The sequence below is a fragment of the Tachyglossus aculeatus genome, chromosome 1 (genome assembly GCF_015852505.1).
Source record: "Tachyglossus aculeatus isolate mTacAcu1 chromosome 1, mTacAcu1.pri, whole genome shotgun sequence".
NCBI classification, from domain to species: Eukaryota; Metazoa; Chordata; class Mammalia; order Monotremata; family Tachyglossidae; genus Tachyglossus; species Tachyglossus aculeatus.
In genome coordinates, this window is record NC_052066.1 from 171438098 (window position 1) to 171461276 (window position 23179).

The 23179-nt window shown below is 48.5% G+C and overlaps 1 protein-coding gene across 1 annotated transcript in view; it reads left to right on the top strand.

Moving 5' to 3' along the window:
• Positions 1 to 22306, top strand: part of TMED10 (transmembrane p24 trafficking protein 10) — a 50975-nt gene extending 28669 nt beyond the window's left edge. The window contains exons 3-5 of the mRNA XM_038768945.1: positions 2850 to 2923; positions 17911 to 18037; positions 20208 to 22306. Of these exons, the coding sequence (XP_038624873.1) occupies positions 2850 to 2923; positions 17911 to 18037; positions 20208 to 20329 (323 nt within the window). The 3' untranslated portion in view covers positions 20330 to 22306. The remainder of the gene's footprint in view (positions 1 to 2849; positions 2924 to 17910; positions 18038 to 20207) is intronic.
• Positions 22307 to 23179: the final 873 nt, after the last annotated feature.

Here is a 23179-nt window from a genome sequence, read left to right on the forward strand (position 1 = left end):
CCCTCCCGTCAAAGCCTTATTAAAGTCACTTCTTAGAGGCCATCCCCGACTGAGCCCTCATTTCCCCTCTTCCCTCTCCCTTCTCTGTTGCCTACACTCCTGGATCTGTACCCTTTAAGCTCTTGATACTCACCTATCCTCAGCAGTTTTGTACATAACCATAAGGTTATATTTAAGTCTGTCTACCCCTCTAGAGTGTAAGCTCCTTCTGTCCAGGGAATGTTTCTGCCAACTCTTTTGCATTCCACTGTCCCAAGTGCTTAGTACAGTGCTCTGCACATACCAAGTGCTCAGTGAATACCATTGATTGATTGGTTGATTGGAATGGGGACGGGCGTGAAAGGAAGAGTAAATTGTATTCTGCCCCATAATGAATGTACAGCCATCATCATCATCAGCAAATGGCATTTACTGAGCACTTACTGTGTGCCGAGCACTGTACTAAGCACGTGGGACAGTGCTCTACAGCAGAGTTGGCAGACATTCCCTGACCAGGGGGAGCTGACACTCCAGAGGGGGAGACAGACATTAATGTAGATAAATAATTTATAATCTATAATTTATAGATATGTACATAAGTGCCGTGGGGTTGAGCGTGGGGCAGATACATGGAGCGTGTATGTCCCGCATCACGGTTTCTCTCTCAGGGGGATCCGTCACTGGGCCTCTCTGCTGGCTGGTCCCTATTCCCACCCGACATCACACTGACACCACTTGTACCCCACCTATTTGCCGTGCTTCAAGGAGCCTCTTAAAAGTGAGCGTCTGAGGGCCTGCTGAGGGTTGAGTTGTCTGGAGCCAGACAAGGCCAGGGGGCTGTGGTTTGTGTAACAGTGCCGAGCTGTGAGAAAGCGGGAGATCGTGGGACAAAACTGTTAGGAGAGGATATCCTGAGCAGTTAGACCAGGTGGGTGGGTAAGCAACTGCAGTTTCACAATCCCTCAAACCAAGAAGGGGAAAGTGAGAAATTGCATTTCACCTCCTATAGGCAGATGTGCTAGTAGCACCCTGCTCTTAGCTGGGTGCCAACAGGGTATAATTTTTCCACTGGGCAGTTCAGTGCATTCCTTAGGATCTCTTCCCCCCTCGCAGAATGTGTGTTTACCAGACACTTACTTTGTCAGAGAGGAATAGAAGTCTTTCAACTTCTTCCTTTCTTCTTTCTTCCTCCACTAACTCTGTTGTACTCTCCTGAGTCCTCTGCGCACATTAAGTGCTCAATAAATACTAGCGATGGATTCCCTTAGACTTCAGGCCCCTCTGTCTCCCTCTCACTTTGGGGTTGTTGGGCCCTGAAAGATTCCTTTTCCATTTGGGGGAAATAACAGATGCCACATCTTCCCATTGGGTGAATAAGGAAGTGAGTGGGTGGAGCCTAGATTTGTGAATTTTCGGGTTTTGAATCTCTCCTTTACTGCATATATAAAGGGTAGAATTCCATCCCTCTTTTTTGGGTCAAAAGAGGTTGACTTTCTTGTCTGATGTGCAGAGTGCTTTGTTGGTCCTACAGTTTGGGGAGATGCCCTCCTTCGATAACTCTGCGTAGCCCGGAAATGTGGGTCCTCTACAGCGGGGGCACTGAGTGTGGCACCTGCCTGGACCACACCGGGATCTTCTTTAAACCCACCAGTGTGGAAGCAAGCCTAATCCCAGTCGGGACTGGGCCAGGACTCTCTTCCAGCAGACAGACTAGGATGTGTGAGAAGTTGTCCAAAGGTCTGCCAAGTTGGCCCCAGCCAGCCCTACGGCAACCTAGCTTGGGCTACAGCACCCCGGGAACAACTTCTGGTTTGGCCCGCGCTCGCTCTAGGTTTTGCCCACCTTGGCCATCAGGGACCCCAGGGGCCAAGGGCCATTTGAACATTAACCATCTGGCCGGGTCCAGTGGCAGGCTGTACCGTTGCCAAGGATTCCGTCCCCGGGAGATTTGGTCTAACTTTTGAACTGCTTGGGAGGAGCTACATGGCTCTGTGTGTTTGTCTTCCAGATTTCAGATGAGAGAGATAGGCCCAAACTGCTTCTCTTTGAATCAATCAGTGGGATTTAATGTACCTTCGCCGGGTGCAGCACACTGCACATTCCCTGCCCACGATGAGCTCACGGCCATTCTTTGAAGAATGAAGTTTGTTGCCTCGAGGTGGCAAGTTGACCAAAATGCCTGGGTTAAGGATCGAATGTTGTTGGAGGATCCTGTTTCCTCAGTCAAAATCTCTGTTTTGATCTGATGGTTTTGAGCCTGTCGCCTTTAATGTCAATTAAGGGTTACTTTGCTGTGGGAGTTGGCCGGGACAATTCCCTGAGAAGTTTTAAGTGAGTGGTCTTGTCTAGCCCGAGTGTTTCACCAGGCTGCTTCTGGGGCACTAGGGAGTCATCCAAGCCCGCCTGCCTGGATTTAGGGTTCAGTCCTGAGACTAAGCAAAGTTTTGAACTATTGGGGTGTCTGTCTACCCCCCCCCCCCCCCCAGCAACTACTCTAGCTTGGTGATGCTTTCATTTGTTTGATTTCATATGCATAGGAGCTTGCGAGTGAGTGTGCGTGTGCGTGTGTTGGTTCTCCTCCCCTCCCACCCAGGTCCTCTGCAGCCCCAGCTGCGGTAGCTTGTGTCCTTCGCACGGTACTGTTTGCCAGCAGCCTGTTCCCATTGCCTTCCGGAGTCCCACACAGATCCAGGCTTTGTCTGGAACGCTTGTGATTTTAGGCCGAGCCAGGAATTCTCTGCAGCTGGATAGCGGGGAGGGCTCGTATCTGCTTCCCCCTATTGAGGGGGCTGGGGTAAAGAGTGGGTGGGTGGGTGATTTCCTGGAATGTTAAATATTCCACACAATGAATCCTTTCATTGCGTTTCCAGGAACAGGGCGGACACCTGACCAGCTCGTGATCCTAGACATGAAGCATGGAGTGGAAGCGAAGAATTACGAGGAGGTACGTCCTGCAGTGACACGGGGCGGAGGCAGCAGCAGCCTGTTATGCTACTGGGACCTCCTGACCCTGCCAGACTAATAGGCCGGGCTTTGCCCAGAAGGCTGTGCTTTTCTCCGCAGTCACGTGACAGCCAGCTGTTTGTAATCTAGCCCCTCACTAATCTAGAAAGTTAATCTCACAGATTTGAAGGGCAGCCGGACTGCAGTGTCAGCCAGGGGCCTGAGTTGACAGCCCCTTGGAAACCTTGCTGTGCCAAAGCCTTGAAATGCTCACCCTGAGCTCTCTCAGGGCAGGCATCAGACATAGACGGTTCTAATTTTAAAGGCTGGAACTTGTCTCTCTGAGTTACAGACCAAGGTTGGGAAAAGGAATTTGTTTTGAATTCCTAAGCCTTTCTGAATGCCGACGGTGCTGGTCTTGGGACACGAATTCCGCGGTATTTTGTCTTGAGACCAGTGTTGCCGTTGAAAAAACACAAGGTCAGAAGTGGCAGAGAGTCGGAAAGGAATTCCAAACACACAGATCAACAGCAGAAGGAGAGAACCGAGGAAAGTTGAGAGACCTCAGGGTGTTGATGGACAGTTAAGTAGGTACAGTCTTAGGTTACTGCTGGTTGGAAGGACGAAGGGGGCCCAGGGACCGAATTCTCTTTTATCGGAGCCAGTCGTGAGACTTTATGGAAAGCCTGATTTGGAAAACACAGGAGGGGCAAGAATAACCCCAAGAGTTGAATCGATAAGAAAAGTCATCCAGGGCTGCCCCGGAAAACTTGGCTTGATAAGCCGACAACGGGAAATGCAGGTGACTTCTGAAGCCTATAAGATCATCAAGGAGGTCAGGGAGGGGTGTTCAGGACTGAACCAGCTCAGAAAACACTACGAGAAAACCGGTTGATTGGTCCTGGTTGAAGTTTGAGAGCTGAGGCGGGTTGGGGGTGGCGGAGGGGCGGGAGGGAGTGGGGAGAGGGGATTTGAGCAGCAAAAAAGCTTCACTGATGCCAGAAACCACTCAGGTTTTCCCAAGCAATTCCCTACTCGTTCCAAGACTCACTTCCTGTTAGCCCCACAATTCACTCTTCCGTCTTGGCTGTGCTCAGCACAGCTCCACCGGGATTTTCCCAGTAATCTAGCAGTCCAGCCGTGGGGGAGGTCATCTCTCTTCCTAAGAGCGGTGGGATAAAGTGACTGTCTGGAAGCTGATGCCGAATAACCCAGCAAGGCCTTCCGAGGAACATCTCGAGGGAAGTAGTGGAAGTGTAAGCCCTTGTGATGTTGCCTTTGAATGGAGCGAGACGTCGGAAGGGGAGGGAAACTGAAATCGGGAAAATTGGAAGGGACTAGATAGTTCTCAGGCAGGGGGTAGTGGACAGCCTTCATCCCACGTGACGTTTACAGTCTAAAGGAGAGGTAGCAATGAGGGCAGTTCCTTGGGATCCTGCACACTGGACCCCAGAGGGTCAGTTAGATCAGGGCCAAGAGCAGAGTGAAGCTGCATTTGGTTAATAATGGGCAGCAGCGGTCGAGAACAGATGACCAAACCCCAAATGGAAGGTGATGTGACTAAATGCCCAGTGAGGTGGAGACATTGGAGTGTTTGTTCCCGTCTGGAGTCGGGTTAGTAGAGTGGAGTGGGATTGAAGCGTCACTTTATTTGTTGGTAAACCAAAAACATCCTTTAGCCTGACCCACAGAACTGTAGAGAAGGAATACAGAGATGTTTTTATGCAGTTTGTAGTTCCCTGCCCTGTCCTTCGAAATAAGACTCTTTTTGGGATCGGAGTGGGGTGTTTAACTTGTTAGCTCCCAATCAGACGCCACTTTTCTCCCATTACGGGGGGATAACCAGCCTGTATCTCTCATCCAGTAGTAAAGAACTGCATATGCCCTACCCTGATTTCAGTACTGTCCCCTGAGGATGTTTTCCCTAAAGAATTGGCAAAATGCAGCAGTGAAGTTGGGGGATGAGGGAAGGAGACCATGATTTGGCCCCCTTAAAATCTGAAGATTTCCCCCCATGAAAATGCTCCCTGACCAGCCTTCCCTTCACTCCTACCTCCTAGTTCCCATGCCCCTATGCAGAACCATCTTTGTCCTGTGAAGCCAGGGGCCTCGGTAGATGAGGCTTTTGCCAGACTGAACCAGGGCCCTTTCAGCATGGACTTCTGCAAAAAGCATGGACTTGTGGAAAAAGCATGGACTTGGGAGTCAACGGACTGGGATCTAATTCTGGCTCTGCCATTGTCTGCTGTGAGACCGTGGGCAAGTTACTTCATTTCTCTGGGCCTCAGTTACCTTATCCGTAAAATGGGAATTAAGACTGTGAGCCCTATTTGGACATGGACTACGTCCTACCGGATTATCTTGTAATCTCCCCCAGTGCTTAGTACAGTGCTTAACATACTTTAAACATCCCCCCCCAAAAAGCAACCCTTAATCAGGCCCTTCCAATCAACCAGTCAGTCAATCAGTGGTATTTATGGCCCTCTGGAATGAGGCCAGCCTGAAATTGGCCCAGAATTCCCAAAGTGGCCTCAGGCGGTAGAGTCTCCCCTGGGCCTGAGGATCTTTTGAATTGTCCAGGGCAGTGGGCTTGGGAGCCATTCAGTCAGTGGTTATTGAGCACTTAGTGTATGCAGTGCACTTCCCTGAGTTTTTGGGAGAGTACAATACAATAGAGATGGTATCTTCAAGGCACTGTCGCTATGGTGGGGAGGCAGACACTAAAATTACAGATGATGTTGAGGCAGAGTATAAGGGTCATGAGCCTGGGGGTGGGATGGAGTATCAGTCTTCTAGGGGTAAAGATCGCCGCACAAAACTGTCCCATGATTTGTGTGTTTGTATCAGGGTAGGAGGGGGACATTGCAGCCATTTACTTCACTTTCTTGGCAGTGCTAAAAAGGATGAGCAAGCTTCTGAATAATTCACATTCTTTCTCCCCCGCTTCACATTCAAAGTGGGATGAAGTGGGTGATGGATACAGTTTTTGATGGTGTTTGGTTTTTGTCCCAGTCTTGGCTCTGCTGCTCTAGGTGGACTTGATGCGGTACCTCCTGGAAATTCCAGCTGCCTGCGTTTCGGGTCCATCCGTCTCAGCGATTTTGGACGAGGGATCTTTGTCTCCCTTGACCCTCTATTTAACCTGCTGGGGAGTCCCTCGCTGAGAGGAAACCACAGCGTACAAGCTCTTCCTTTGCCTGCTTCCTGCTTTGGATGTCTGGCACGTCCTCAGCCGGGCTCTGCGCAGACAGTTTCAACATGGCTCTGTGGTTCTGCTTCTCAGCAGAGAAGCCCTCCCCATCCCCCTGCCTCCTCCTTACCTCACACTCAAATCCCATTAACAGTAGACTGTACTGGAACAACCCAGCAGCCTCACAGAAAAAGTAGTGGTTTAAAGGGGAATAATTGTGCTGCATCTCAAACATCATGCTTTTTCTCTGATACTTCTGGGAGAAAATTGTCGCATTTCCAGTTACCTGTGGGAGTATCTGTGTTTGAGTGAGTGTTTTATGGGTATATGATGGTCAAGGGATGTGGGATGTGAGGGCTTTTCAGAAAGCAGTATCTGCTAGGATTTCTGCAAGTTGGGTTCTCCTTCACCCCCTATACTAAAATTATTTATCCTCTTGAATCATTCTGGCATGAAGTAACATCCTCTTGATCTAGGACCTGTATCTATCAATCAGTTGAATTTACTGAGTGCTTATTGTTTGCAGTGCACTATACTTAGTGCTTGGGAGAGTACAGTAGAACAGAGTTGGTAGACACACTCCCTGCCTACAGTGAGCTTACAGTTTAGAGGAGGAGACAGACAATATAAAATTAGGGGTTTGTACCTAAGTGCTGTGGGGCTGAGGAAGGGGTGAACAAAGGGTCCGAATCTAAGTGCAAAGGCAGTGCAGAAGGGAGTGGAAGAAGAGGAAATGTGGGCTTAATCGGAGAAGGTCTCCTGGAGGAGATGTGCTTTTAAGAAGGCTTTGAAGATGGGGAGAAGTGATCGCCTGTTGGCTCTGAAGAGTGAGGATGTTCCAAGCTTGAGGAAGGACGTGGACAAGCGGTTGGCGACGAGATAGATGACGAGATCAAAGTACATTGAGTAGGTTGGCATTAGAGGAGCAAAGTGTGGGAGCCGGGTTATAGGAAATCAGAGAGGTAAGGTAGGAGGGGATACAGTGATTGAGTGCTTTAAAGCCAATGGTAAGGAGTTTCTGTTTGATGCAGAGGTGAATGGGCAACCACTGGAGGTTCTTGAGGACTGGGGAAACATGGACTGAGCGATTTTGTAGAACAATGATCTGGTTAGCAGAGCGAAGTGTGAACTGGAGTGGGGAGAGACGAGGCTGGGAGGTCAGTGAGGAGGCTGATGCAGTCAACAAGGCGGGATGGGCTTAAACACTTGGAGTAACATGGTAGCAGTTTGAATGGAGAGGAAAGGGCAGATTTTAGCGATGTTGTGGAGGTTGAACTGACAGATTTGGTGACGGATTGAATATGTGGGTAGAATGAGAGATGAGCTGAGGGTAATGCCAAGGAAATGGTATTGTGAGATGGGGGCTGGTGGTGGTGTCTTCAGCGATGGGAAAGTCAGCGGGAGGCCAAGTTTGAGAAGATAAGGGAGTTTTGTTTTCGAAGTTGGAAGTGTCTATGTTTCTACCTCTGCTCCCTGTGAGGAAATAGCCATGAGCTTCCTGAAAGCTACTATTTTTGAACATCGGTGAGTCAGAAGAAAAACGCCAGGGCTAAAACCTCTCACCTTTTAGAACCTCTGAAATTCACAGCTCCTTCAAGAGGCCTTCCCCAACCAGTCCCTCATTTCCTCTTCTCCCACACCCTTTTGCGTCACCGTTGCATTTGGATTTGATCCTTTTATTCATCCCTCCCTCAGCTCCACACTTAGTAAAGTGCCTGGCAAATAGTAAGTGCTTAACAAATGCCATTGTCATCATCGTCATTTTTATTATGTACGTATCTGTAATCTATTTATATTAATGTCTGTCTTCCCCTCTTAGACTGTAAGATCGCCATGGGTGGGGAATGTCTCTATCGATTCTCTTAAATTGTGCTCTCCCAAGTGCTTAGTACCAGGCTCTGCACCCAGTAAGAGCTCATTAAATCCCATCGATTGTCTGATTGTTTGTCAGCTTTTAGGATAGGGTAGGGTGTGATTTTCACCACAGGTGAAAGTACAAGTGTTTTATCCTAAGAGTTTCTTTTGGTGGTGGGGAGGGCTGGTATGAGGGAGAGAGAGCTCTCATTGCCATCATCGACAGTCAATTCTGAGACAATATCCTAACCCCTTGGAAAGTAGATCCCAGGCTGAAGTGACGAAGTCTCCCTCAAGTAGTCCTGGCTTGAGAGTGAGGTCTTTCTCCCAAGGCCTGTCCCTTGAGACTGTCCAGTGATTTTGCCAGAACTCCGGGGTGAACCGAAGGCCATCCCAATGCCACCTCTGCTCATGGGAAGCGGTGTCTTGGGAATAGCAATCAAAGTTCTGTTCTTGTCTGCTTTCATCAGTTAGGGTGACAAAGACTAGGCACTGTGAAATGAGAAATACCCATCCTCGTGCCCAGCATTCCTCCACCTTCATATAATAATAATGGCAGTTATTAAGTGCTTACTATGTGCAAAGCACTGTTCTAAGAGCTGGGGAGGTTACAAGGTGATGAGGTTGTCCCACGGTGGGGGGGCTTACAGTCTTAATCCCCATTTTACAGATGAGGTAACTGAGGCACAGAGAAGTTAAGTGATTTGCCCAAAGTCACACAGCTGACAAGCGGAGGTGGGATTTGAACCCATGACCTCTGACTCCAAAGCCTGTTCCCTTTCCACTGAGCCTAGCTGCTTCATATCCGGCAGACAGCTGCTCTACCTGTCTTCAGAGTCCTCCTGAGACATCGCATTGCGTCCTGGAGACCTTCCTGGATTAATCGCTCAGATGAACACATTATTTCCCCACCCCCAGTGGCTACTTTACCACTTCCATGTCACCTAAGCACTTGGGCGCTCAAGACCCCCTGTCTGTCATAGCACTTATATTCAAAAAGTTTATCCTATACTGCTTCTTCCTATCAATCAATCAATCAATCGTATTTATTGAGCGCTTACTATGTGCAGAGCACTGTACTAAGCACTTGGGAAGTACAAATTGGCATCACATAGAGACAGTCCCTACCCAACAGTGGGCTCACAGTCTAAAAGGGGGAGACAGAGAACAGAACCAAACATACCAACAAAATAAAATAAGTAGGATAGAAAAGTACAAGTAAAATAAATAAATAAATAGAGTAATAAATATGTACAACCATATATACATATATACAGGTGCTGTGGGGAAGGGAAGGAGGTAAGACGGGGGGATGGAGAGGGGGACGAGGGGAGAGGAAAGAAGGGGCTCAGTCTGGGAAGGCCTCCTGGAGGAGGTGAGCTCTCAGCAGGGCCTTGAAGGGAGGAAGAGAGCTAGCTTGGCGGATGGGCAGAGGGAGGGCATTCCAGGCCCGGGGGATGACGTGGGCCGGGGGTCGATGGCGGGACAGGCGAGAGCGAGGTACAGTGAGGAGATTAGTGGTGGAGGAGCGGAGGGTGCGGGCTGGGCAGTAGAAGGAGAGAAGGGAGGTGAGGTAGGAGGGGGCGAGGTGATGGAGAGCCTTGAAGCCCAGGGTGAGGAGTTTCTGCTTGATGCGCAGATTGATCGGTAGCCATTGGAGGTTTTTGAGGAGGGGAGTAATATGTCCAGAGCGTTTCTGGACAAAGATAATCCGGGCCGCAGCATGAAGTATGGATTGAAGTGGAGAGAGACACGAGGATGGGAGATCAGAGAGAAGGCTAGTGCAGTAGTCCAGACGGGATAGGATGAGAGCTTGAATTAGCAGGGTAGCGGTATGGATGGAGAGGAAAGGGCGGATCTTGGCAATGTTGCGGAGTTGTTGGCAATTGGCAACAATTGGCAATGTTGTTCCTACCTGTAGTTGATTTAAGTGATCTTTCCCACTTGATGGGAAGTTCTTTTAAGGGCAAGGACTTTGTATACTAACTCCATTGTACCTGTCCCAAGTGCTTAGTCCAGTGCTCTGCACATATTTAGTGCCTATTGTAGCCCAGTGGTTGATTTTTTTTTCCCCCTCTGCTGAGACTTAGGAGTTTGGTAAATGCTGGGAAGGCCAGGAGGTCCCGATGGCTATATAGGGAATGATAATTAATGTGGCTGAAGGAGCTCTATTGGAAAAACTCCTTCCTTCTTTGGTTCCTGCGCTGACTAGGAAGTGTGGTCCTGGGTCGAGTAGGGTGTGGAAGAGAGGCATAGTGGGGGGAAAAAATTTTAATGGTATCTGGTAAGCACTTATGTGCCAGGCACTGCAGTAAGTTCTGGGGTAGATAGAAGCTGAGCTGATGAGGTTGAACACAGTAGAGAAGCAGCGTGGCTCAGTGGAAAGAGCACGGGCTTTGGAGTCTGAGGTCATGGGTTCAAATCCTGCCTCCAGTTGTCAGCTGTGTGACTTTGGGCCAGTCACTTAACTTCTCTGTGCCTCAGTTACCTCATCTGTAAAATGGGGATTACGACTGTGAGCACCCCCTGGGACAACCTCCCCAGCACTTAGAACAGTTCTTTGCACATAGTAAGCACTTAATAAATGCCATCATCATTATTATTATTACTACCTGTTCCACGTAGGTCTCACATTCTTTATCCGCATTTTACAGATGAGGGAACTGAGGCACAGAGAAGTGACGTGAGAGGTGGCATGGCCTAGTGGAAGGAGCACAGGCCTGGAAATCAGAGGAACTTGGTTCTGTTGCCATCTCCGCCACCTACCTTCTGTGCACCCTGGGGCAAGTCACTTCACTTCCTCTACCTCAGTTCTGTTCTCCCTCCTACTTCGACTGTGAGCCCCATGCAGGACAGGGGCTGTGTCCAACCTAATGGACTTGTATCTACACCGGTGCTTAGAACAGTGTTTAACTCATAGTAAGGGCTTAACCAATACCATACACAGTAAAGAATAAATACGATTGACTAACTGACATACACAGACTTGCCCGAGGTCACACAGCAGACAAGTGGCGGAGCTGGGAACAGAACCTGGGTGCTGTGACTCCAAGGCACGAGCTCTTTCCACTAGGCCACACTGCTTCTCATTATCATCTCAAAATATTCTGTCCCTTTCAATAATCCTGGCCTGTTCCTTGAAAGCCTGTTTTCTCAGGTCTTCAGGCTGCCTGGAGGCAACTCTACTCTTGTAACACTAATCAACCTGGGATTCTTAAGGAGACCCGGGGAAGGGCCCAGTATAAACTTTCAAAGTATGGGAAAGGCACAGCCACCCTGGCAGAAGAAGCAGGAGTCCTGACGTGGCAAGAAGTCACGGGTAACCAGCAAGATACGAAGCTACGGGAGCCTGGGCCGGGGAGGAGGTGTTTCTCTTGTGACTTTCTTGAGCACAGATTTGCCAGAGTTCATGCCTTTTCCAAGAGGACTGCGTCAAGATGCCACCTCAGAGCCCAGCTTTACCAAGTTGGTGGTGATGGGAACAGTAGAGGCAACTTCTCTTCTCCCCTGCTGTGGTTGCTTCTGCTCACTGGTTACCTGTGGGGGCTGGCTGACAGAAGGGATTGGGTGCAGAGAAGGAGCCAGGGATTAAGGAAAGGGGTTGGTTCTGGTGGGACTTCATGACTAATAATGGTGGTATATGTTATGTGCTCACTGTGCGCTAAGCACTGGAGTAGGTATAGGATAATCAGGGTCGACTGTCCCTGCCTCACTTGGGGCTCCTGGGCTAAGTAGGAAGAGAACAGGTGTTGAGTCCCCCCACAGTTTACAGCTGAGGAAATGGAAGTCCAGAGAGCTCCTCACCATTGGCTTTAAAGCTCTCAATCACTTTGCCCCCTCCTATCCCACCTTGCTACTCGCCTACTACAATGCAGCCCACCCACTTCACTCCTCTGTTGTCAATCTTCTCACCGTACCTTAGTCTCATCTATCTCGCCGCCAACTTCGTGTCCACGTCCTGCCTCTGGCCTGGAACGCCTTCCCTCCTCAAATCCGATAGACAACTATTCTCCCCCGCTTCAAAACCTTAGTTAAGGCACATCTCCAAAAGGCTTTTCCTGACTAAGCCCTCCATTCCTCTTCTCTCTCTGGGTTGCCTACTTGATTTCCCCCATTAGATTACAAACTCCATGTGGGCAGGGAATGTATTTTTGCTTCTCAAACTTCCCATGGGCCTAGAAGGGGGCATTGCACTCAGGTGCTCAGCAAATATCATTACCATTGGACGGTAAGCTCCTTGTGGGCAGGGATAATTAACCACCCTAACATACTGCACTCTTCCAAATGCTTCGTTGAGTGTTCTGTACAAAGTAAGTGCTCAGTAAATACTATTGATTGCCTACTAGGTGTTTGGTGGTGGCGTTAGTAATTGAACTACAGTTTCCTGAGTGTGTGGCCCTACCTAGTGGACAGTCCTCATACTTTTTCCGTTTGTTTTTGTGTGTACGTCCATGCGACAGTACATTTGGCTATCAGTGTTTTGGCGGGGTAGGGGAGGGACCATTTCCACGTCCTCTGGGATGTGAAAAGCAGGGCAGTCACTAGATAGCACAGTGATTTTTGCCCTTACAATGCTACAGTTCAAGTGGATTTGCTTAATCTTCCTTGTAGTCGTGTCTCTTGACAGTAATAACAATAATAATAATAATGTATTAGGTGCTTACTTTTGTGAAACACTCTTCTAAGTGCTGGGGAGGATACGAACTGATCAGATTGGACACAGCCCCTGTCCCACATGGGGCTAACAGTCTAACTGGAAAGGAGAAGAGGTTTTTTGCCCCCGTTCTGTAGATGAGGAAACTAAGGCACGGGGAAGTAAAGCGACTTGCCCAAGGTCACACAGCAGGCAGTTGGCAGAGGTGACTGTGAGCCCACTGTTGGGTAGGGACTGTCTCTATATGTTGCCAACTTGTACTTCCCAAGTGCTTAGTACAGTGCTCTGCACACAGTAAGCGCTCAATAAATACGATTGATGATGATGCTGAGGTGAGATTAGAACCCAGGTCTTTCAAGCGTATGAAGGAGTGTGTCCTAGTTGATGGGCCCGGGGACCCAGCTTCTAACCCCCGCTCCGCCACTTGCCCACGGTGCAACCTCGGGTAAGTCACTTAAGCTTCTCTGTGCCTCAATTGCCGCATCTGTAAAATGGAGGTTAAAACTGAGAGCCCCATGTGGGACAGAGACTTTGTCCAACCTGACTAGCTTGTATCTACCCCAGCTCTTAGTACAGTGCCTGGCACATAGTAAGCACTTAACAAATGGCGTTAAAAAAAGTTCTTTTGGGGGAGGGTTGGTTCTCTTGTGGCTTTCTTGAGCACAGATTTGCCAGAGTTCATGCCTTTTCCAAGAGGACTGCGTCAAGATGCCGCCTCAGAGCCCAGCTTTACCAAGTTGGTGGTGATGGGAACAGTAGAGGCAACTGACTCCCAAGCCCGTGCCCTTTCTACTAGGCACCGCTGCCTCTCGCGATTGGAAATCAGGGCAGTGCATGTTGAGTGTTGAATGTGTGTTACCGATCCAGTAAAGGAAAGCTTTTGAATCAGCCCTCCTGCTCCTGACTTTTTCTACCCACACCCTCTTTTTAGGGCCACCCTCTTTTTAAACTTCCTAGGTTCGATTGCCCTCTGCTGGTATAATTCACTGAAAAGTTAGACGGAAACCTAATATAGGTCACAGCTAATCATATTCCTGGAGGCCGGTTTGGTTTGTGTCTAATGTTCACCCTCTTCTGTTCCTGCAGAAAAGAAATGTCTGTTCCGTGGAAAAGAAATGTGTGGTTCACCTGGCTTTTTATTTCAATCATCAGTCGTATTTATTGAACGCTTACTGTGTGCAGAGCACTGTACTAAGCGCTTGGGAAGTACATTTTGGCAACTTATAGAGACAGTCAAATGACAGGTTACAGTTTTACACTGTTTTCATTTGTGTCTCTGAAACGCCGAACTTGTTCCCAGCTTAAGCGCCTAGCGGTCGTTGCTAATTCCCTGAACACCACAGTCTCAGAATCATCAATTTGCAAAAGAACATTGTTCTGTCCTTCCCCTCTCCCCTGCCTCACGCCCCAGTGCTTGTCACGGCAAATTCCAAGGATCATTTGGACGCAGCACACCGAGAAGTCACTACTTACTACCATTTATTTTGTAGTCAGTCGTTTTTGAATCCTTGTGGATTTCCCCTTCTTCCTGATATTTCCACCCATGACAGAATAAAATGGACTTTTACGGTTCTTTCAGCAACTTTAACTTCAGGGGTGAAAAATACAAAAGACTGGCTGCTTCTATTTTAACTTGTAATTTTTGTCATGGCATATTTATTGATCAGTCTCTCGGGCTAGGTCCAAACACGGTGTGGCCAGCTACAGTGGAGAAGACATCATTCCTTTCTCCTCCCCTCGGTGGTGCAGAGGTTTCTAGTGGGGAGAATGGTCTTTGGGAATTGCTATTCATCTTTGGGATATGGATTTTTTTAATGGTATTTGTTAGAACACTTAGTATGTGCCAGACAGTGCACTAAGTACTAGGATAAGTACCAGCTAATCAGGTTGGACACAGTCCATGTCCCATATGATAAGCCCGTTGTGGAGTAGGGACCGTCTCTATATGTTACCAACTTGTACTTCCCAAGGGCTTAGTACAGTGCTCTGCACACAGTAAGCGCTCAATAAATATGAATGAATGAATGAGTATGGGGCTCACGTTTTACAGATGAGATAGCAGAGGCACAGAGAGTTTAAGTGATTTGCCCAATGTTGCACTGTGGATAAGTGGTGGAGCCGGGATTAGAACCCAAGTCCTTCTGACTCCCAGGCGTGTGCTCTCTATCCACCAGGCCACACTAGGTATCCAAGTAATTTATTTACCCAGAAGCGGCACTCAAACCACTGTTTAACTTGGAGTTTCAGAGTTATTCACCAACCTATCAACTTGAATTCTTTTTTAATCCTGGCATAGAATTTTCCATTTTCTGCACTTTTTTCTTCTCAGAGCAGTTTGATGTTTTTTGCCTTGATTTACAAAGCCAGATTTGGCCTCACATAATTGCGCCTCTTGCACTTTATTGCCCCGGGCCTGCAGCCTCCCCCAGCCCAACCTGTTGTCTCCTCTCAAAAAGCACCTTCTTGGCCTTTGTTCCTCTGAGTGGGAGGAAGGGCAGAAGCGTAGGTGCCAGCCCCTCATCATGCGAGTGGGAGGAAGGGGACGAGATTCAAAGCGCTACTAGGTACTAGGTCCGCATGCATCTTTTCAAGCCCCAACTAGAAACTGTGAGGTCTCATCAGACATGAAATGAGTGGGTCAGAGAGGCATGCCCAAAAAGATGTGGGGGCACCGCTCCCATCACCCCCCTTGGGGTGGGCACGTAAGAGATTGAAGGAAGGACTATACATCCATGCATTGGATGGCCAGCAAGGTAGGCAGTGGTTTTTTTTAATTAATATTATTATTATGATCAATAATAACAATAATGATAATGGTTGTATCTTTTAAGCGCTTACTATGTGTCAGGCACTGTATTAAGTGCTGGGGTGGATTCATGCAGATCGGGTTGGACACAGTCCCTGTCCCACACGAGGCTCACAGTCCTAACCTTCATTTTACAGATGAGATAACAGGCGCAGAAAAAGGACATTAAGTGCCTTGCCCAAGGTCACACAGCAGACAAGTGGCGGCATCAGGATTAGAACCCTGGTCCCTCTGGCTCCCAGGCCCGAGCTCTATCCACTAGGCTTCTCAATCAACCAATCGTATTTGCTCAGTACTTACTGTGCGCAGAGCACCGTACTGATTGCTTGGGAGAGGACTACATAACAGTATAACAAACACATTTAATCAGTATTTATTGAGAGCTTATTTTGTGTAGAGCACTATACTAAACATTTGGGAGAGTACTAAGTACTCTAAGTACTAAGTGCTTGGGAGAGAACAGTACAGTGGAATTTGTAGACAGGTTCCCTGCCCACAATGAGTTTATATTCTAGAGAGGGATCCAGACATTAATATAAATAAAGCAATTTATAAATATGGACGTAAGTGCTGTGGGGCTGAGGGAGGGCTGAATAAAGGGTACAAATCGAAGTGCAGAGTCAGTAGAAATGGTCCCCGCCTCCAAGGAGCTCCCTTTCTAGCAGGGGAGATGGTGGCTAAAATTAGTTACGGATGGGAAAAGGAACAGAATTTAAAGAGAGATATTTTAAGTGCTGTGAGGTAGAGGACTCATGTGCTTATATGATGGAGTAGCCGGGGGAAATAGAATGGGTAAAGGAGAGATTACTCAGGAGACCCTTCCTGGAGGAGATGTGAAGCATTATGATTTAGTGGATAGAGCACAGGGCTGGGAGTCAGAAGGACCCAGGTTCTAATCCCAGCTTCGCTACCTGTCTGCTGTGTGACCTTGGGCAAGTTAATTAACTTCTCTTTGCCTCGGTTTCTACATCTGTAAAATGGGGATTAAGACTCTGTGGAACAGGGACTGTGTCCAACCCGATTATCTTGTACCTACCCCGGCCCTTAATACAGAGCCTGGCCTATAGTAAGCGCTTAACAAATGCCATTATTGTTAGTATTGTGTGATTTTGGTGGAGCTTTGAAGCGGAGGCAAATAGTGGTCTGTCAGGTGTGAAGAGGAAGGACCTTCCAGGCAGTAAACAAGGAGTCAATCAATTGTATTTATTGAGCACTTACTGTGTGCAGAGCACTGCACTAAGCGCTTGGGAAGTACAAGTTAGCAACATATAGAGACAGTCCCTACCCAGCAGTGGGCTCACAGTCTAGAAGGGGGAGACAGAGAACAAAACCAAACATATTAACAAAATAAAATAAATACAATAGATATGTACAAGTAGAATAAATAAATAAATAGAGTGATAAATATGTACAAACATATATACATATATACAGGTCCCTGCAAGAGAGAGGAGAGAGGCACAGTGAGTAGATTGGCATTAGAGAAATGAAGTTAGCAGCCTGATCCAAGCACTTAGCCTAACTTTCCTCCTTGCTGATTTTCCCCCAGCTCCTGTCTCTCCTCACTTCAGTCTCTACATCATTCTGCTGCGTGGATCATTTTTCTTAAAAATTATCCAACCCACGTCTCCCCACTCCTCAAGAACCTCCAGTGGTTACCCATCCACTCCACTTCCACATCAAACAGAAACTCTTTGTCTGCACACTTTACTCCACTAGGGCCAGTTTGCCCACTGCACCCCGATCTCATCTATCTCAGCTGCCAACCTCTTTATGATGCTTCCTTCTGGCCTGGGATGCCTTCCTTCTCCACATAAGCCAGACCACCACTTTCCCCACCAAAATACCTAAGCGCTTAGTACAGTGCTCTGTGCACGGTAAGCACTCAATAAATACGATTGAATGAATGAATGATTCAGCCCTCTTTCCCCAACTCACTCGTCTTTGCACTTGATTCCCTGGGACATTTGATATTCGCTGCCCTCGACCCCACAGCAGTTATGTACATATATATAAATTTCCCCCCAGACTGTAAGCTCGTTGTGGGGCAGGGAACATATCTGCCAATCTTGTTGCACTGTACCCTCCCAAGTACTTAGTACAGTACTCTGCACACGGTAAGCACTCAACAAATCCCACTGACTGATTGATTAGGTTTTAGTGGGAGAGGAGCATGGATTAGTAGAGGGGGGGAACTGAATGTGGTTTCCAATCCCAGATATATGGGATTGGAAACTCCATGAGGGCAGGGATCATATATACTGATTCCGTCATTTTCTTCAGAAATGCTTAGTGCATTCATAGGTGCCCAGCAAATGCTATTGATTGGACGATGCTGGGAGAAAGGGCGTGGTGTGTTAATGGAAGAGCGTGGTGCAGGTTAAAAAGAGTGTTAGGAAGGTCAAAATAAGCACCCCGCAGGTGGGGTAGATGACTCCAACCTTGATAAGGTGTCAACAATTTCTCCCTCTTCATCTCTCCCAGGTTGCTAAAGTCGAGAAGTTGAAACCCCTCGAGGTGGAACTGCGGCGCCTGGAGGACCTCTCAGAATCTATTGTTAATGATTTTGCCTACATGAAGAAACGGGAGGAAGAGATGAGGGACACCAATGGTAAGTGGCAGCCGGCTTTCTTTTTCCCCCCAACAGGTCTGGGATTCCTAACTATAGTACTCTGCTTAGCTCAGCAGGGCAATTTCAAGAATTATCTACAAAAATCCTCAGAGGCCCTTAAAATTGGCAGGGACCGTCTCCCGTGTCCCAGTGCCACCTCCCACTGTTGACTTTGAACTTTCCTCCTCGTTGCATCCTGAACCCATCCCAGATGCCGATGTCACCCCAGATCAGGCCGGGTTCAGCCAGGATCACAAAGAGTCCTGGGCCGCACATCCAGGATAGCCGTCGAGTGTGTGTGTGGATGGTCTCTCCCAGGAGCTGCTGGGACTACTACTCCCAGCAGGTTGGATCAGTTAAATAGGTTGCACACATTTACACACGTGTGGCAGTGAGGGAATTAGAGGCTACCCATATTGAGCCAACGGAAGTTCAGGGAAATACACTCAGGCCGGGCCTAACCAGTGCGGGACACTGGACTAAGATCTGGAGTAGCAGTAGTAATGGTACTTCTTAAGCAATTACCGTGCGCTTACTGGGAAAGGATCCACAAGTGGGAATTACACATGGACCCTATCCCCCGGACGGGAGAACTTGCATAAAAGTAGTAAGGAGTGGGGCGGGTTCCCTACTATTTGGGTTCCCGTGGGGCATTGGCTTGACAGAAGCCTGGACTTCAGCTTCCCTCCACCTCTTTCATTCAAGTCTCCAGCTGTTCTCCGTATCCCAGTCCCGGCTCTGGGAGGACACAGGAAAGGAGACATCCCCCCCTTCTGCATTTGAGGAGAAGATTTGGGCTCTGTGAAAAGAGCAACAAACTGATCACATCCCTACGCTTGGTACTGTGATTGTTTGCCCGCTCCTCCCCCAGGATTGGCGCTGGTCACAGAGACCGATGTGGCAGTGAGAGCATTTTGGGTAGGGTCCCTGTGCCAAGGAGATTGCTGGGAGTGGACGAGGCAGTGTTGGGGTGGCGATACAAGCGTGGAAAACTGACACCTTCTCCCCCGGGAAGGTTTGAACCCTGGTAGACCCTATCTTCAAAGTTTGCCCTCCCATCAGCATTCCGCGCTGTCTCTGCTCCCCTTGACCAGGAACATAATGAAGAAATTTCCCCTCCAAAAAACCATGAAAACACACCAAAACGGGAAACTCAGAATTTATTTTAAGTAGTGGACGTTGGGCCGGTGCGTTTGGTCGGCGGTGACCTGGTTGGACCTACGCAGTGACACTTTCATTCGAGCAAGAAAGAGTAGGTGGTTTCAACTCAAAGCTTGTGCTCCTCTTCTCCTTGCCCAGTCCCAAGAGAAGCAACGGATAAGAGGGAGGTCGGTTCCGGCTGATGTCCAAGAGGCAAGGAGGCCACTCATTCATTCATTCAGTTGTATTTATTGAGTGCTTACCATGTGCACTTACTGTACTAGTGCTTAGAACAGTGCTTTGCGTATAGTAAGCACTTAACAAATGCCAAAATTATTATTATTATTTCTAAGCCCTCAGGAGAGAACACTATAGCAATAAACAGGCACATTCCCTGCCCACAATGAGCTTACACTCATGAGGGGGAGACAGACGTTAATATAAATAAATAAATTACAGGCAAGTGGATCTGCAGGAGGCCAGGGCAAGCCTGGAGGGAAGGCGAGGTGCCTTCCAATGGTGCCTGCTTCAGGTGCTTCTCCTAGCAGGCAGCTTGAGATTTATAACGGAGTAAGAAAAGTTCTACCACTGGTAGGTAGAGTGGATGAGAACCGGCCCCCCTGTGGGTTCTTTTTCAGTTGACTGATGACTTGCCAAATTAGTAATAGTAGAATTCACGTCTATTACATTTTGTCCCCTTGCAAAGCCGTTTACAATCACTGGACGTGCGTCGTTATACCTCACCTCAGTTGTAGGAGCGGTGATGATGTCGTCCCCATTGTCAGCTCGGTCGTGGGCAGGAAATGTCTGTTAATTGCCTTAGTGTACTCTCCCAAGCGATCAGTACAGTGCTTTGCACACCGTAAGGGCTCAATAAGTACGACTGAACGAATGGGGGAACCTGAGGCGGGGCTTTAAGCCAGGAAGGGACGGTCGTTAGAACTCTTCTCCCGCTTGCCGTGTCCGTAAACCAGGCTCCCGTCGGCCGTTCGGCGTGCCCTCTGTGCATCTAAGATGGTTTGTGTTTCAGAGTCAACGAACACCCGGGTCTTGTACTTCAGCATTTTCTCCATGTTCTGTCTCATCGGACTGGCCACTTGGCAGGTGTTTTACCTACGCCGCTTCTTCAAGGCCAAGAAGCTGATCGAGTAGTGAGGCAGTTCCCTCCCACCCCCGCCTCTGAGCCAGCAGGACACCGCTGGGGCGGGCCTAGCCCGAGTCGCCCGCAGATGGCATCACCCCAGCACGCCATCGGCTGACCCCGGAGCTTTCTCGCCAGAACCGGCCTGCGCTGGGGCTGAGCAGTGGGAAGATGGGGATGGGGAGAACCACCTAGAAGACTTCATGGGCCTATCGAGGGGACTCTTTTTAACTTTGTGGGTGGTGGGGGTTGGGATGGTTTTGCAAACTATGGGACTATCATTAGGGTCACCTGCGATAAGAAATAGGGGTTTCTCAGATGATGCCAGAGCCAGCGTTTGCACTGGGTTTCCTCAAATGATCTGTTTGAATCTTGTGACTTCTTCCCTCCTCCTCCTCCTCCTCCTCTTTATCCCCTCCCCCTTGCCCTCTTGGGCTTCCGTTCTTGGCCTGTTACCAAGATTTGAACGACCACGTTACCCTTGCTCCTTTCTAATTATTCATTTACGACCTCCCCGTCCTGCCCCTTAGAGGCTCCCTCGGTCCCCTGGCCATTAAGTCTCCCCTCAAGAGGAAGATGGGTGAAGGTAAACTTCTAAAGGATCATCTTGATAAAGCCAGGGCTATTAAAAGAATGGAACGTGCAGCGTCCTGTTATAGCTCTGATTTCTCCTGCGGGAAACGGGCTGATGAAAGAATTACGGTCTCCGATCCTGGCCCCCTTTAACAAGCAGTTGACTGTGGTCCCTGGCCTAGAGAAAATTAACCAGTCTTTTTTCCTACTTCGCCACTCTATATCAGTTCCTGTTCTCACACGTTGGATCCGGAGGTTGCCCAGGGGTGATGTAGAATCCAAGAGGTTATACGCGGTATTCTCAGAGCTGAGAGGACTCAGTGTGCAGATTCGCCACTCAAGCTCAGACAGGGAGCCGCGGGGGAAAGTGTTTTGGCTGCTCCTGGAATCTGTCGCCTGAAGTCAAGCGGCCCCGAATAACTCGTGCAGCATCTCCGCCCGCTGTTAGGACGGATGGGTCAGGTATGGGAGAAGTCCCCAGCCATTTGTTTCACTGACCCTGCGCAGAGTAGCTTGGTACAAAGGGAGAGCGAGCAGACGAGAGCCTGTTTTCCGTATTACAGGGAACGGTACGACCTGAGACTGAGTTACTCGCTGGCCTCTAGGCAGCAGAAGGAAAACCAGACTGTTTCTGGGCTTAATCCCTCGTTGGTTTCTGGAAGAACTGACAGCACTTCTTCGGAACCTTGGACTGGCCTCCCCTCCCCTCTCCTTAACTCTCCTGTGGCTTAGGGGCTTTTTCTGAGTGAACCCCCTGGCTAAGTTAGACCTAAATTAGGGTAGCGCTTGCAGTGAGCTGACACATCCATCAGTGACGTTGAATCCAAGGTGATAAAATCAAGGCGCAGTTCTCCTTCCGTTGGTCTTGTTTCTCATTAAATGAGATTTGCTGGGGAATTGGAATTATTTATTTAGAGTCCAAATCTTTATCCCTCCTCGGCCTCATCCTCCCATTGCCCCTACCATCCTCACCCACCTCTTTCACCCAAAGCTATACCTAGAATTTTACTCAGAGCCTCCCATGTTTCCGTTTTTAATTTTTATAGGTAATTTAAAATATGCCTGCATTTTCTTAGGGTGCGTGGTGCAGGCGGGTACTGGGACTCAATGTGGCTATAAAAGAAAGTTAATGCTGAAATGAGGCTGCTTAAAGAATTGTGAATTTCCGAGTTCTGCTTTTTCCCCCATCCCGTAATGCTGTAGACAAAGTGATCTCTCTAACCTGAGTTGATGATGGTTTGCAATACGTTTTGCTGTACCATGGTCATAAATACGACAACTTTTGTCTTGCAGCTGTTTTCATTCCTTGGCTATTATTTAGGGAAAAGTCATGTGGGATTTGTACAGATTACCTGTAAAGTATTGGATTGGGGATTTTTGTGTAAATTTTCTCAAATAAAATTTGGAGGAAACCATTTTCGTTGTCCAGTCGCATCATTACTACGTATTACATTTGAGCACTCTGTGCAAAGCTCTAAGGAAAGAAACATTGTCCCTGGCCCCCAGCGGACTCCGGGACAAAGAGTTGGAGAACTAGTGATACATACCCAAGAAAAGATAACGGGATTGGTAGAGCAGAAACAGTTATGAAAAATAGTAAGAAAAGCCGCAAGATGTTACCGCTGAAGTAAGTTTCCAGGTTTTTCGGCCCCCTCGGGAGGGTCAGGCCTAGTCCCAACAGTCTCAACCTTCTCAACAGACGTGCCCCGTGTCATCTGGCCACATTGATTTTTCAGAGTGGAATTTCACCCCAGTGATGGCAGGTGGGGGAGTGTGACCCTATTTCAGGAACCCTAGGACGCCGACGGAGGAGGAGAAGAAGCTTCAGAGTAGGCGGCTACGACGCCAGACTCAATGGAACTACAGCCTGGCAATGGTGACGTATGAGCTCGGCGGGCCTCTATCTGATTTCCCTTTCTTAAAGAAAAAAGGCTGCCTTCCAACTTACAACCAGATCCACCCCCTCCACGTGAGCCTCCAACCCCTTCCCTGTACAATTTATCAAAGCACCTGTTTCCTCCCTGACTGACATTTTTACCGATTCACCTTCCACTGGCTTGTTCCTCACTGCTTTCGAACATGCTCATGTCTCCCTCCTGTGATCCCATGGCTCCCTCCAGTTATAGCCCTATCCTACCATTTTTCTCCAAACTCACTGAGCAAGTTGCCTACACCCGCTGTCTCCACTTCCTCTCCTTCAGTTCTCCCTTGGATTCCCTCCAATCTGGCTTCCACACCCTTCACAGAAACTGCCCACTAAAAGGACACGAATCATCTCCTTGCCAAAT